We start from the raw sequence: 15103 nt of genomic DNA on the forward strand, positions 1-15103 counted from the left end.
AATCTGTAATAAAAAATAATAAGCGTATTAGGAGCCTACGAAAAAAAGTGTTTTTTTGTTTCGTAATTTTTATTTATTCTTCTACAAACAAATTTGTATTGTATTTCTTTAGGAATAATATCCATTGTAGCATATTGGTTACTTCAAATCCAAAGTAGTTTCTTATAACCAGTTTAATATTCATACAATAGTAATCCTTACGGCGATCAAAATAGATTGTTTAGTCAGTTACACGTGATCGAAAATGGTTCGCGCAGCAGTATCGACAAAATGGTTTTTCGATTTAGTTCATTCTTCTACAACCAAATTTGTATTGTATTTCTTCAGGAATAAGATTCATTGTAGCATATTCGTTACTTCAAATCCAAAGTAGTTTCTTATAACTGGTTTAATATTCATACAATAATAGTCCTTACGATCATCAAAATAGAGTGTTTAGTCAGTTACACGTGATCGAAAACGTTTCGCGAAGTAATACCAAAACGACGGCCGCCGGTGCCGAGTGTCTGTTTCTGAAAAAAACTCCCAGCACTATTACTAGTGCATTTAGTCCTTCTATACGATGACAATATGTGACGGTTCAGTGAAATGAAAATACGAAATCAGGATCACCTGTGCCTACAAAATTAGAAAAAAAAAATAGCTCTATGGGTAATAATGCCTTAATTACAGTTATTTTTGGCCGTTAATCATCGAGAATGTTTATTTATTTCAGAATCGCACTAGACTTAGATGTATGTTTACTGCGTATAAGTTACTACACGTATGGAGTACGCAAATTAAATGTTACTATATCAATATTACATATTAATAGTATAGATGTAACCATTATGTGTCATGTCTAAGGTAAATGTAATGAGTGTCTTGATATTTGAAGACGAACTGTAGCTAATACTCTCTTATCTTATTACGTACAATAGAAGCGTTGTGTACAAAATGGCCGCTTGTGATTATCTGCCACATATTTCCTTTTTCAATATAAGATAAATTAGTATTATGTTGAAATAATATTTTAATTGTTTGTATTAATTTTAAATTTAATAATAAATCATTTTGTCAGGTTGTGATCGAAATGATTTATTAGCTACAGTTGGTCGTCTGAAATGAGCTTAACTTTTTTACAAAGCTAGGTAATGTCTATTGATTTGTTTCAAGATCAGATGTTTAATTTGTGCAACGAATGAGGTGGACCACGCTCACTTTGCTTACAATTTTTGAAATTAGCTAAAAGCTAAATATATACATAATCCATTTCAATGTGGTACTAGATATTATTATTCATTTTCAAATGTAGTTTTTGTTTAAATGTTACGTTCGAAAATATGATTGCGTTAAGAGCGTGGATCCGAGGCATGTGACTGTTAGTCTGTAAGCATCTTCTTGTATTTTATTGTTGTATATCATTCAAGCGCTGAGATGTAAGCGGAAGACGGTATCATGTATTGTCTGAAAATAAAGCTAGTCATGTGTTTAAAATTATTTAGTTTCTTACCCAGCTACTTCATCCTTTAATAGAACGTTATTTTATTATGTGTGACTATTTAGTGCGTAATCCAGAAACCGGATATAGCCTACGAGAAGACGGATTTCGGTTAAACAACTTTGACATTGAATCGAGATCCTGAATAATTAATGGTATTTATTAAGGATTCGTTAAAAATAGCGTTTTGAATGCCAATGAAGTTACAATCGGAGGCAAAATTAAAATGGAGTTCTTAAGCATTGACTTATACGTATACTACTAGACGCGTCGTCTGGTACTGAGATTTTGCGCACGAAGTTACGGTCAATCATCCAGTTTCCAAAACTCATTTAGTTGAATGCGAGCAAGCAAGAGGAGCCTACAGTTGTTAAAAATAGAGATTAATTTGTATTCGCAATAAATTTGGACATTTTTTGTTCAGTGGATCTAAAACGATATTTTTATTATTTACATACGCGGTTTCTTAACATGATTTCATAATTATTTATGGTAAATAACTAACTTATTTCGTATTTTCTTGTAATCAAATTATTTTCCGTAAATTACATGCATGACAGACATCTTGATATGCCACTTCGTTTACTCTTTACTAGATTTATCTAAGAGACAGCAGTGCTACTGATATGCTCACATAGATCAAAGAATATACTATAATCAGGTATGTGAAAGCGGAAAAAAAAAATTAATTTCAACAACTGCTGTTAAAATTAGGATTTTTACAAAAATGCCCAATTGAATTCTTCGATACTGTAAAAATATTCTCAGAGAACAATAAAGATTTTTGATGGCATTTTTCAAGTACTTTAGATCAATTTCTGTTTTTTTCTAGGTTCTAACCTTGATCTGTTATGTTAATTAAATGTTGTTATAATTATTGTCTAATCTACTTAAAATACTTAATATAATTACAATTATAACCATTATGGAATCAAATAAGTTCACTATAATACTCTCAGAGGCAAACGAAAAAGATAAAAACTATTGACACATCTAAATGATCCTCTCGGCTAATTAACCTCCCGCTTACTTTCCCTTTTCCGTCACTGTGACATAATTTATATTTTGCAACAGCTTGTTTAGTAGTACACATTTAAGACAATGTATTTAAGTGGAATTGTTATTAGTAGGAAATATGCATATCCTTTTTTTACTCTTTGTTCGTTTGTAATAAGTTTTATTTAATAATTTGGTTCTCGTTTAATAACTTTTAAACATGTTTGTGAAGTGAAACATTATGTCAAACAAGTCAAAAGGATTGTTAAATAAAACAAATTGGTATTCTCATTATAAATATTATTTCAACATTCCGTGTACTAATTAGCCTAGTTAGTGTACATATTCGGCCGCAGGTAACAAAATACAAAATAATATTTACAGAGAAATTTCGTAAAAGTATATGAACTGTACTGTTAACCGTAACTCATAAAAATATACAAACACAGTACAAATCATATTAGAAATATCAATTATATCAACCGAAATAAAACATACTCCCTTACTCCAAACTTGATAAAGATTAAAGAAATTATTAATACAACCAGGAATACTAGCAATTTGACTAATCAATAACATCTGTCGATATAATATTAATAAATATAACAGTTAAAAATAAAGATTAATTAAATATAATTGAAATATCTAATGGCAGCTTGCGGAGTTAGTTCGGAATGCCGACCAATTTACCAAGTTCAGGAGTAAGTTATCAAGTTTTTATACAAACTAGTTTAACTAAAAATCACATAAATAAAATATATGACGATACATGTCATTGGGTATACAATTTACTTATTAAAACTGTAGTCTTTAAGAACAGCGAGCAAATTCTGTGAGAAACAGGTTCGACACACGATAATTTGTTGTCATGCGATACTAAAATACAACACAGAATTATTGTATTAGAAAGGAGTCATAAACATCAAAAATTTTCATATTGATTTCGTCATCGTGTATCGTTTTTGTTTCCTACAGAATTGCCGTTTTGGGAGTATAGTAGAAGTGGCACAGGTTTTGTTTTAAGTAAAATAAGATGTTGAAATTATGTAATAAAACTCTTTATCATAATATGTTGACATTTATATTTTACACTATTTACAATAATCTGGGTTTTATTGGTGTATGCATGTTTAATGCCACTTCTAGTATACTCTGTGTTCTGTGTTATGATCATTCTATTATCCTAATGATCATTCTATTCCATTACCATAAAATAAGACATTGTAAATAATTAGAGCAATGGGATATGTTCAGTGTGCACAATTTAAAGGTGAAACGAATTGCAGGCCTCAAACTCGGTTCCAACATTGTTTTCAAACAATACCAACGGGAATTTTCTTTGGTACTTTATTTTAAGCTAACAATCTAATGCTAGCGTAAAACTAAGCTCGAATCTAATGCTGAGTTTGTGAACGTCGGAACCGGCCATATTGTTTTTCTAGAGATTCCGTGGCTAAAATATTTTATTATTCTCAAAGGGCGAATGCGGCCGAGCGCTTGTCTCTGCTCTTGTTCCTCGCCACGGTGCGCGCTTTACACGCCGCAGTATTTTGAAGATGCTGAAAAATTAATTAAACTCATTATTTTTACGATTATTACTAATACTAATTGAGTACATGTTAGATATATTTATTAACAAAGATGCAGAAAAGTTAAATAAACGTTTCTTCTGCCTTTGACACATCGCCAAAGTGTAACATTGTCTATCATGCAAGAGCATTTTTAATTAAACAGCTGTTTTTTTATAAAATAAAGGTGCCAAAGTATAAGTTTTTGAAAATAATTCTTCTGAGGGTTCAATAAGGGTTAGACAATTAAAATGTACACAGAAGTCATTTTCGTAATTTTTAAAGTTCGGTACGGAAGTCAGTTAGTCCGTAGTCTTCACTCGTTTACCCGAAACTATCTCCTAGTCGCGATCAAAGACTATAAAAGACATGCATCCATACATATGCGTGTAAGTGATACAGTTGAGAAAAGTCGGATAGTTCGTAAGCTATATCTAGCATATAATATATGTGTGGTCAGTCACCCGCTGCAGCTTGTTGAGCTTGCGCAGCGCGACGGGCGGCGCGTCGTGCGGCGGCTCGAGGTCGAGCGCGCTGCGCAGCGCGGCGCAGTGCGGCGTGAGCGCCACGAGCCCGGCGCCCAGCGCGCCCGCCAGCGCGCCGTACGCCACGCGCGCGCCCCACGTGTTCAGCGACAGCGCCTCGCCGCCCACGCGCACGCGCTCGCTGCCCACGCTGCCGTCCTGCGAGCGATGGACGTTGAGAATTACACATCACTATTGATGTAACTTAAACTTGTCGCCGGTTTTCAACGCCGTTACTACCAATAACTAGCAAGGAACTCGAAACTGTTCTATTCATATTTTTCTAAATATGTATACAATGAGATAATCTTAAAATTATAATATATCATAGTCTCGCTACATTCGATCGATCGCTCGTACAGTTGAACGTGATGTGTGGTGTCCTCACCTCGAAGTACTTGAGGATGTCCCTGAAGGTGGCGCGCTGCAGCTTGCGGTCTCGCTTGGCGCGGTACTTGTGCGAGTCCCGCGCGAGTTGCTCGAGGCGCGGCAGCACGTCCTGCTCCTCGGGCCAGTCGTATTCGTCGTCGTCTCCGCTCACGCGCTCGTGCGCGATGGCCAGGGCGCCGCCCGCCGCCAAACGCACCTGGGAATTAACAGACGCGTTTACTGACAGATGCCACTAGATCTTATAATTGTAAGTCGTCGTTCGAGAGGAAATTGCTGTAGTAAATGATAGCTGCAGTCTCTGCCTGTTTGTTTTAAACAGCTCGTCGCGTAAGGGTAAACGCTTTAGACCACGAGGTACATTACGATTGCTGATAAAGGCATACCTCGAGGCTGCAAGCGTCGAGCAGCTCAGCGAGTCGCTGGAAGGAGGGCTGTCGGTCGGCGAGCAGAGCTCTAGCGTGCGCGGGCTCGGCGAGCAGCAGCAGCAGCGCCCAGCCGTCCAGCGCCGCGGCGTGCCACGCGCCCTCCTCCACGGCCGCGCCCGACACCTTCACGCTGCCGTCTCCCTGCAAGGACCCGCTACGTTACTTCCTCTCGCTCACTTTATTTCAATGACATACGCCGATTTTATAATATACTTACGAAAAATAAATGACAATTTTATAATAACTTGTTTAGCAATAGGAGAAAATTAGATGAATGACCGCTAAAATTACAAAATATTATATATTATAATTGAAATTAAAAGTAGTAACGTCGCAAGTAACGTTAAGAGGACAGTCCTTGCGGAACGCCTAAATAGCGCTTACTATTTTCGAAATATCTTAAAACTGGAGCATTGATTATGAATAAAAAAATACATTCAGTATCTCAATAGATATATCTCAAGTTTCACCGCGTGATATTTATAAAATTTGTATCAATAACCTGGTAAATTAATCGTCAACATCACTCCAAACACTGAAATCGACCTTTTCTATTAACATTTTTTAAGCTATTTAGCGGCTAGTTTATACATGTATTTTTGGTTAAATGGGGACACAAAAGTGTAAACAATAAGTTCACCGTGTTCAATTTCTATTATATCTCACAATATTATAGTAATTTTTATTTAAATATTGCTTACTTTTTGGCATTCGGCGTCCATACATTTTAGTATGGAGAAAATAATTTGACGGTTTTGACTTATTATTCGACATCGCTGTCAATAAATTTTCAGTCCCTCCCCAGAGCCCAAGGTGAGAGCACGTCAATTTTTATTTCGAGCCGACTCTTATAATTTCGCAAAACGTCTACGCACACATAGACAAGTTAGCATAAGGGTGGGGCGCGAGTGTCGTGGGACGCAATTGTTAATTTTTACTTTTCAAGAAACCAGATGAACTCAGTAAGTAAGTATTACTAACCGGTTATTGTTTTCCTCATCTTTGCTTCTATCTATTTAATTTCTATCTATTTCAGAATTAAATGGGAAAACGTAAAGAAAATTATCGAACACATAAAAAAATAAAGGAATAATTAAAAAATAAACAGTATGTAACAATTAAAAAAAAAATCTGTGAAAATTTTAATTGTCTAGATTCATGACATACAGCCTGGTGACCGACAGACGTACGGACAGACAGAGGGACGGACAGTGGAGTCTTAATAATAAGGTCGCGTTTTTACCCATAAGGTATGAAACCTTAGAAACACTACTTACCAATTTTTTAAGTAAATTTTTTACCTTAGCTTAGTTCGTAATTGTAAGTAGAATTGTTATGTTTTTTACAAAATGGTGATGATTGATTAATATTAACATTGTTTAATTTGAGTTTCAATTGTTATATTTGTGAAACTAATTTAGATTTTGTATATGTATAGTTGTATTTTAATTTTGTGTAAAGGCATCGGGTGCATTCGGACAGTTAGACAGGGGGTATATTCGTACGCGTACGAATGTGCCCCCTTAAATTTCATTAACCACCAGTATATCAAAATTATTTTTTATGAAATAAAATGCATAAAAACATATCTTCCTATAACACCAGAAGTCGTAAGACAATAATAATAGTAATTCATAGGAATCTGAAGGATCGTTGTATTATCAAAGAATGTACAACGATGCCATACAAAATTATTGTAAACATCTCATATATACTGATTGTAAAGTTTAGAATAATCAAAAAGTAAACGAAGGATGAACGATTTTATTTTTGTTATTTTTCTCAGGAAAGATTTATCGACCATTAGTCACGTCACATATTATTAAGTTAGTTCTTTAATAAATAAATATTTTTGTAATAATTAATAAAAATTTAACGATTTTAATTGGCTTTTTAATTACCCTATATGAATCTACCCCATGGCGTACGAAAGTACCCCATTTATTTTACATTTACAACAGTGAGTATTCCTACTTTATTAAAAACATCCCGAAGAGAGTCTCTAGCTCCAAGATTATAAATAGACCGGTTTGCTCTCTTTTGTAAAATAAAAACAGATTCAATATCTGCAGCATTACCCCAAAGTAATATGCCATATGAAATAATACTGTGAAAATAACCAAAATATACTAGACTAGCGGTACCAATATTAGTTAGTTGTCTAACTTTTCTAACCGCGTATGCTGCGGAGCTGAGTCTTCCTGTCAGAGACGATAAATGAGGACTCCACTGAAGTTTGGAATCCAATGCTATTCCCAAAAAAAAACCGTAGTATTGGCTACATCAAGACGGCCACCATTTAAAGATATATTATAATTTTGCTTTCTAAAATTTAGTAGGGTAAAAACTACACATTTTGTTTTTTGAGTATTCAAAACTAAATTATTTACTGTAAACCAATCGTGTATCTGTGATAATGCACCGTTCACATCGTCATAGTCAGTTTTTCCTGTCTACCTTAAAAATCAGTGAAGTATCGTCAACAAACAACATTATATCACAAATACCTTTAACATAAAAAGGAAGATCATTTATATATACTAGAAATAGAAAGGGACCCAAAATTGATCCTTGTGGAACACTCATTTTTAACGTAGATCCAGAAAACTTTATGCCATTAATGAAAACTTGCTGGACTCTTTGACTTAAATATGAAGCAATGAGATCAAGAGCTTTACCTTTAATACCGTAGTATTTGAGCTTATAAAGAAGCGTCTCGTGTTCTACACAATCAAATGCTTTAGATAAATCACAGAATACTCCAATAGCATTCTGTGATTTTTGTCAAGCATCGTAAATATGTTTAAGAAGTGCTATTCTCGCATCAGTTGTCGAGCGACCTCTTGTAAAATCGAATTGCTCACTATGAAAAATAGTATTTGTACCGAAATGGACTAGAAGTTGATTTAAAATATTTTTTTCGAATATTTTACTTAAAAATAGAATATTGAAAAAAATTATATTTAACTCCGTTATTTATGTTTAAAAATTTAAGAAGTGATTATTTAATGTGTCTTTACTTTAATTTAATTCGGTATATCTACCAACCTTAAAATATCAAGAAAATAATTATTATTATTTAGTTAGACGAAAGCAGTTGAAACAATAAAACTCATAATGAATATTTGGCATCTTAATGCACTCTGACCGCACCCTATGCTAACAAATAATTTATAATTGCGTTTGCGAGTGACAACCTTATAGCTAATACATTACTCGTAATTAAATGTATTTTTATAAATCCTACGTTATGAACGCGCAATGAAAATTTAATTTATTCGTTACACCGAAAACAAGCAACTAATTATCTCCGGGGATGCGTACGATACACTGCACAATGCAACTGTATTATTGAAAAGTACCTATGTGTGTGTTCTAAAATAAATTCTCACGCTTACAAACTACGCTCTTAAACAATATTTTATTTCGTAATAAATTTAAAATGCCGATCACTTTTCGTTGTATGATAAATAATAAGGTATAAACAATAACATAAAATAGATAAATACATAAATCAGGTACTATTAAACTTCGACGCTGACATTGAAAATATATATCAGCGACGGGTCGATGCCTTTTGATATTATTGGCCGAGCCGATGACCTTGACTCTTGATTTTAAAAAGATATGTGTTCCGTATTGTTTAACATAATTAGTATCTACTGACCGCGCTCCGTTTTTATACCTAGTTGTTTCATTTCCTTGTTTGTGTTATTATTTTTCAAAAAGTTTATAGATTATGAATAATATTAGCTAATTATAGTAGGAACGTTTGATGACGCAGTCTTCAATAAGATTTAATCTTCTATTATATATAATTTTTTACCTTTGTAAAGTTATTTTCAACTTAATATTATAAGTGAACAAACCAAACAACTATATTATTGTTAATAATTTTTCATTGCTCACACATAATAGTGAATTTTTGTAAGGTTGTTTAAGCTCAATCAACAGCCCCGGGTTTCGTGGCTTGAAATTATGCTATTAAGTTGAGAGGCGATAAAATCAGCACCATCTTTAGTGAAGCAATATATAAACAAACAAATTTATTACCACAATTATAATGTTAGTTGCAACCTCTGATGTAAATAAAATCATTATTTCATATTATCAATTTAAAAATATATTAGTTATATCTGTTTCTGAAAATTAAATGGTAGATAAACATACCTTAAGATAACTGCCGCTGAAGATAGTTTCATACATGCGCATGATCTCAAGCACCTCTGTAAGATCTTCCTCTAACAGATAGCACAGCACCGCTAATGATGAGCAGCACTGCAGAAAAATCAAAAGTGACATTGACATTCAAATATTGTTCTTAGGAAATTTGTGCTAATTTTAAAATTATACATTATTTTGGTAAATAACTTATTTTGGAGAATGTCCTTACCTCAGTGCGTGTGTCAAGTGAAGCCGATTTGTCGATAGCTGCAGCCGCAAGAGCCGGACGTACTTCTGATAGAAATTCTTCAGTACCCTCTTCACCAATCTAAAAATAAGTATTTTGACTGGATGCATTTTTACCAACTATATTTATAAAAAATAGATTCTTACTTACTAAGAACAAGTAAAGATCTTATGAACATTGTAAAGCTGTTATAACCATGTCATCACTAGAACGTTACACACCTGCAGGGCCAGTATGGGCACGACGGCCGCCGCCGCGCGGCGCTCGCCGTCGCGGCCGCGGCGCAGCGCCTTGGTGACGTGCTCGGCCAGGGTGACGCGCTGGCCGCTGAGCAGGTGCGCGAGGTGGCGGCGCTGCAGCGCGTTGCGCAGCGCCACGAGGGCCGCGGCGCGCGCTGCGTTGGCTCTCGCGCTCAACGCGTCGATTATCTCTAAGACCTTTTCTTCCAACTTCTCTTGGATCTCGTTTTCTAAAATAGAAGGACATTATGATATTCAAAATTGAAATAATTTTTCTGTCAATTTGCATAGTAACAATTTGATGAAGTTGCAAATGTATACAAAATGCATTTGTATACGTTCGATTTTTTAATCAGTTCGGATATAAAATTTCTCCATAAAACTGATAAGCTTGATTGAAACTGACGTTGCATGGCTTGTTAAATTTTATTACTTTGTTTAAAAAACAATATTACGTACATCATTTCTATGTTGCAATTAGGTAGTATATCATATATGTTATGATATTTTACGAGCAATGCTTTATCTTATCAAAGTTAATATTATTTATACATTATTTAACGTTTTTTAACTATTTTTATAATTGCACATAACTAGCTTGAACTAGCTCCTGGGTAATTTAATATGATTTCTCATGTGAGGAGACAATTATTTTAAACTTGTGGCCAATCTTAGAGTCACTATGCAACATCAATCTACAATGTTTAATGACGAACTGTTTCTATGTAAGAAATCAAATGAAAAAATTTAAAAATTGACAATAGTGTTAACAAACAGGTGTGTTGGATTATTCATATAAATATGAAATATTTGTGTATATGGTACAATTACCATTCCATAATAACCTAGGGTTAGCCACAGCAGAGTATTTATACTTATTAGTATATTTTTAGCTTTTAGGTTTGTGGTTGATAATTTAACAGATCTTGGCAACCTTCATACCAATTCATTTAAACATTTGCATAAATATGTATTTAAGACTTAATGTAAGATATATACTAGCACTTTATGAAAAAATGTTGTTAAAGTTGTATTGTTTCATTGACTTTTATCATAACAATATATAAACACTAATTGAAACTTTATTAATTTTTAAGGCAAGTAGCTACTAACTGAAGCTGTAAAGCCATAAACTAAATATGTGTAATTATTTAGTACAAGAGGTAAAGAATCAGAAACAAGTCAATCATTCTCAGCTGTTTGTGTGTATGACTAATCAAACACAAAGAAAATTATTATTGTTGCTACAATCTATATTATATAGATTATAATGATTCACCTTATAATCACAAAAACATTGAAATAGCAAAATTATATAAGTACAGATTGCATATATAATTGTGTGTGAAACTGATAATAATTCTTTAAATTCTCAATTTTTAACAATTTCAAGTAATTGGACATTATTTGTGAAGCGCTTTAAGCTTTATACCTCGGAATCCAGGGCCAGTCAATGAATCTTTATCAAAATTTTGGATATGTGTTTTTAATAGTATATAGAAAAAGGTTAAAAAAATAAATTTGGCCGATCTCATTTTTTTTTATTATAAATTATCCATAGTTTTCCTTTAATTATATTAGTTTAAAGTAATATTTTCAGAAGGAAAACTTGATCTTGGGTCTCAAGGGAATGCTGGTATAAAGGTGATAATATATATAGGAGACAATAATTTTTAAATTTTTTTAAATTTCGTTATTTTTGCGAAAATCTTAGAAATTAACATTAAAGTTACTATGTAAACATAATTTATTAAATATAAAATTGAAATCTTTCCTATAACCATTTTATTCCGCCTTCCACCTCTTACTTTCGGTCAATTTTTCTTTTTTAACTTTTTAATTTAAGCTATTAATAATGCAAAAAAACACTCATTACACAGATTCATTGACTGGCCCTCTACTATATCTATTTATTAATTTTACGAATAGCTTGTTAAATATTGTAAAAGGTAACTTTATTCTTATATATTTAATAATATATACATATTTTTTAACTGTTGTCTGGTGTTTGGATGGGTAACCCTTATAGTAGTAAACATACATACCAGCATCATCATGATTGCTTCTGAGGTCCGATGCACCTGAGGTCTCCGAATAGTTGTCATTGGTTATATCAATACCAGCATCTTCATCTGACGAGTAAGGGACTTCTGTTCTCCTGTGTTCTGAAAGAGAATTTTATCCATTTTTTATCCAGTTTATGAAAAGATTTAAAGTATATTTTCGCACTATATTATTTTGAACTTGTTCAGTATTCATTGAACCTTCATCAATCAAATTGTAATAGCAACAATAACAATATTGAACTCGAAAAGTCAATATTTATTTGTTTTATATTGTTGTATAAATATTTTTATAAATTAATTTTGAATTTTGCAAATTATTATGAAAATTTTGTTTGAACAATAAATCATAAGGAAATGATCATATAGTACTTGTTTAGTAAATAAAAATAATTACCTAACACGTACTAACAATATTTTATTATATAATTTTAAGATAATTAGCTTCAAGGTCAAACAATTTAATTATTTGATAAAAAAAATATCGACTATGCACGTTAAAAGGTTACTCGCATGTGGGGCATTTGTTATGAAATCGTGAAAGTTTATTACATTCTAACGCTTGTGAAATAGGGAAGTTATTAGGTTCTATTTCGAAATTATTGCAAGCATATGGTCTAAAAGAGATTTATCGCTAATCTGAGCGGGCTAATGTACGTTGACTTGTCATGAATGTAAACGGAGACTGTGAACACAAGGTCGCCGCGTGATATCATTCTTGGCAAATTCCAAACCCAGCATTGATTTAACGTATTACACCAATCCTCATTGTAGAAACCATATAAAAACATACCGTATTTTCCTTTTTTCTTTCCTTTAGGCATGGTGATAGTGATTTCTGACGAACTGCTAATGGAAAAATTAAATATATTCACTAGTTAATTAACTACGTTTCACACTTGATCAAGACGGAGAAAAGTATAATATATCAGTTCTTATAGAACAATTTGGGCACCAAATATAAAATAAAACTAAAATTTCAGAAAAACTTTTTAACATGTTTAACCGTGTATCATGCACACACGACTCCGCTTATTTGCGCAATGGCGTCTGACAGCTTGTCATATAAAGGGGCGCATTAGCAGGGGTTTTTCCACCATTTTGTCCGCCATTTTGAATGGTGTTAACATATAAGTATTGTAAAACAACCTACTTTTTTTTTTAATGATTATAATTACTTGTATAATTTGATTACTTATTGACTGTTATCCACTATGTTCCACTGTTATTCATAAAAAAATATTAGCATGCAATGAAAGGAAGATGCAAGAAAGGCTAGGAACATACGTTAGGGAATAGTGTATATAATGTTTAAACATTTTTTTTAGTAACTGGCAACATTACATTACTATTTATGAACGTGGTGCAATATTTCGTAATATCTATTCAAAGAAAAGGGATCGTGTATTTTTTCACATTTACACAATGTTTTGTAAATAAGAATACTTTTGTTTAAGAATAATATTAAGCAACTTTTCCAAATTTCATGGATTAAAGTTACTTAATAATTAATGGAATTTTGCTATATAAATTATTTCATAATTTTTAATAACAGGTACAACTACTTTATTGTTATATTTAATATTATTACATTCACATGGTCTCCGGTTTTACTATAGTTAAATGTCCTTATCGGGATCACCTCGTATGGCGGAACATAAGTAACTATGTATGTAGATGTAAAGTGTTAAAGATTCAAGCTACAGTAAGGCTTCTCGCCACGACCGGTAGGCTATTTAGATACTTAATTAGTTACTTACTAAACACAACTGTATAGCCGCAACCTAATTAAAGTTGGGTTAAAATATCGCGTAAATAGCATTACTTTACATACAAAGTATTATTGTGCCCTTCATATTAAAAAAATATAGTGTGGATTAATAAGGTGAAATATTATATATAATAAGTCACTAATATTAACAACATTTCCTGAAACTGGACGCGTATTAAATTCAAAGTAGCAAATCCATGTTACGAATTTCATGAATTTATAAAAAACTTAGTAACTTCTATTGCTCTGTGGGGCTATTACGGTTAGAGCATAGCAACTGTAGCTATCAAATATTTGTTACGGATTGATGAATGTTGCAGTCAATAATTTAATTCTATGGAGTATTATGTTACTGCATAGGTCCACAATACTGATTTTTTTTTATTTGATTTGTTTTGATTTGGTATCAATACGCAACAAATATTTGATAGCAACAGTTGCTATGCTCTAAGTTCTAACCATAATAGTCCCACTGAGCGATACGAACCAATGATCTACAGCTACGCTAGCCGCGAAAAAGAAAAAAAGGATTTGTCAATAAAAATAAACTACTAAATAAAAAAAATAATACGAATATTATGGAAGTTTTATTCTGATAAAAAATCTTTTTTTTAGAGGAGATTAAGTCATGTAATTATTAATTATTTTGTTATGATAAATTTAATGCTGGATTAGTCACCGATAATTTTTCGTCAATGATTAGTTATATAATATGTATATTATGGCGTCATTTTTGATTATATTATTTAAGTATTTAAAAGAACATAAAATTCACACTTATTACGTCAAATTTTAACGCGGATGAAATTGCGGAGTAGGTACAGCTACTTTTGTGAATATATTATACTTATGTAGCACCACACTTCCTTTAAACTTATACTAAAACCTTCATCGAAACGAGCTGCATCTTCTGACGTACCTCTTATGTATTATTGGCTAACTGTAAAACATTGTATTTTTTCATTTTGGAATAATAAAATATTTTTTAAGTATAAAGTAATAAAAGTCTGCGTAAATTAGGTAGTATATTTAATTGAATTCAGCATTTAACAGACAAAAAATTGACACACCATTTTTCAATAAAATGTAATTACAAAAATGGAATGTGAAATCACATCAGTTCAGCTCACCTACATTTTTCCCACAATTTTATGGTTGTATTTCCTTTATTATATATTTTATATCCTTTATTATAGACAAACAACACTAATGACAATTTAATTTGAATTCAAGTAA

The 15103-nt window shown here is 32.4% G+C and overlaps 1 protein-coding gene across 1 annotated transcript; it reads right to left on the bottom strand.

The window, feature by feature from the left end:
- Positions 1–2759: 2759 nt before the first annotated feature.
- Positions 2760–13180, bottom strand: LOC113396364 (interferon-related developmental regulator 1). The gene is made up of 9 exons (XM_026634278.2): positions 12890–13180; positions 12079–12198; positions 10016–10263; positions 9777–9875; positions 9554–9661; positions 5342–5524; positions 4957–5154; positions 4509–4727; positions 2760–4035 (listed from the first exon to the last, which is right to left on the bottom strand). Exons 1-9 carry the CDS (start codon positions 12918–12920, stop codon positions 3949–3951), a joined length of 1293 nt encoding a protein of 430 aa, XP_026490063.1. The 5' UTR covers positions 12921–13180; the 3' UTR covers positions 2760–3948.
- Between the last annotated feature and the right edge of the window lie 1923 nt (positions 13181–15103).

This window comes from Vanessa tameamea, chromosome 6 (genome assembly GCF_037043105.1).
Source record: "Vanessa tameamea isolate UH-Manoa-2023 chromosome 6, ilVanTame1 primary haplotype, whole genome shotgun sequence".
Lineage (NCBI taxonomy): Eukaryota > Metazoa > Arthropoda > Insecta > Lepidoptera > Nymphalidae > Vanessa > Vanessa tameamea.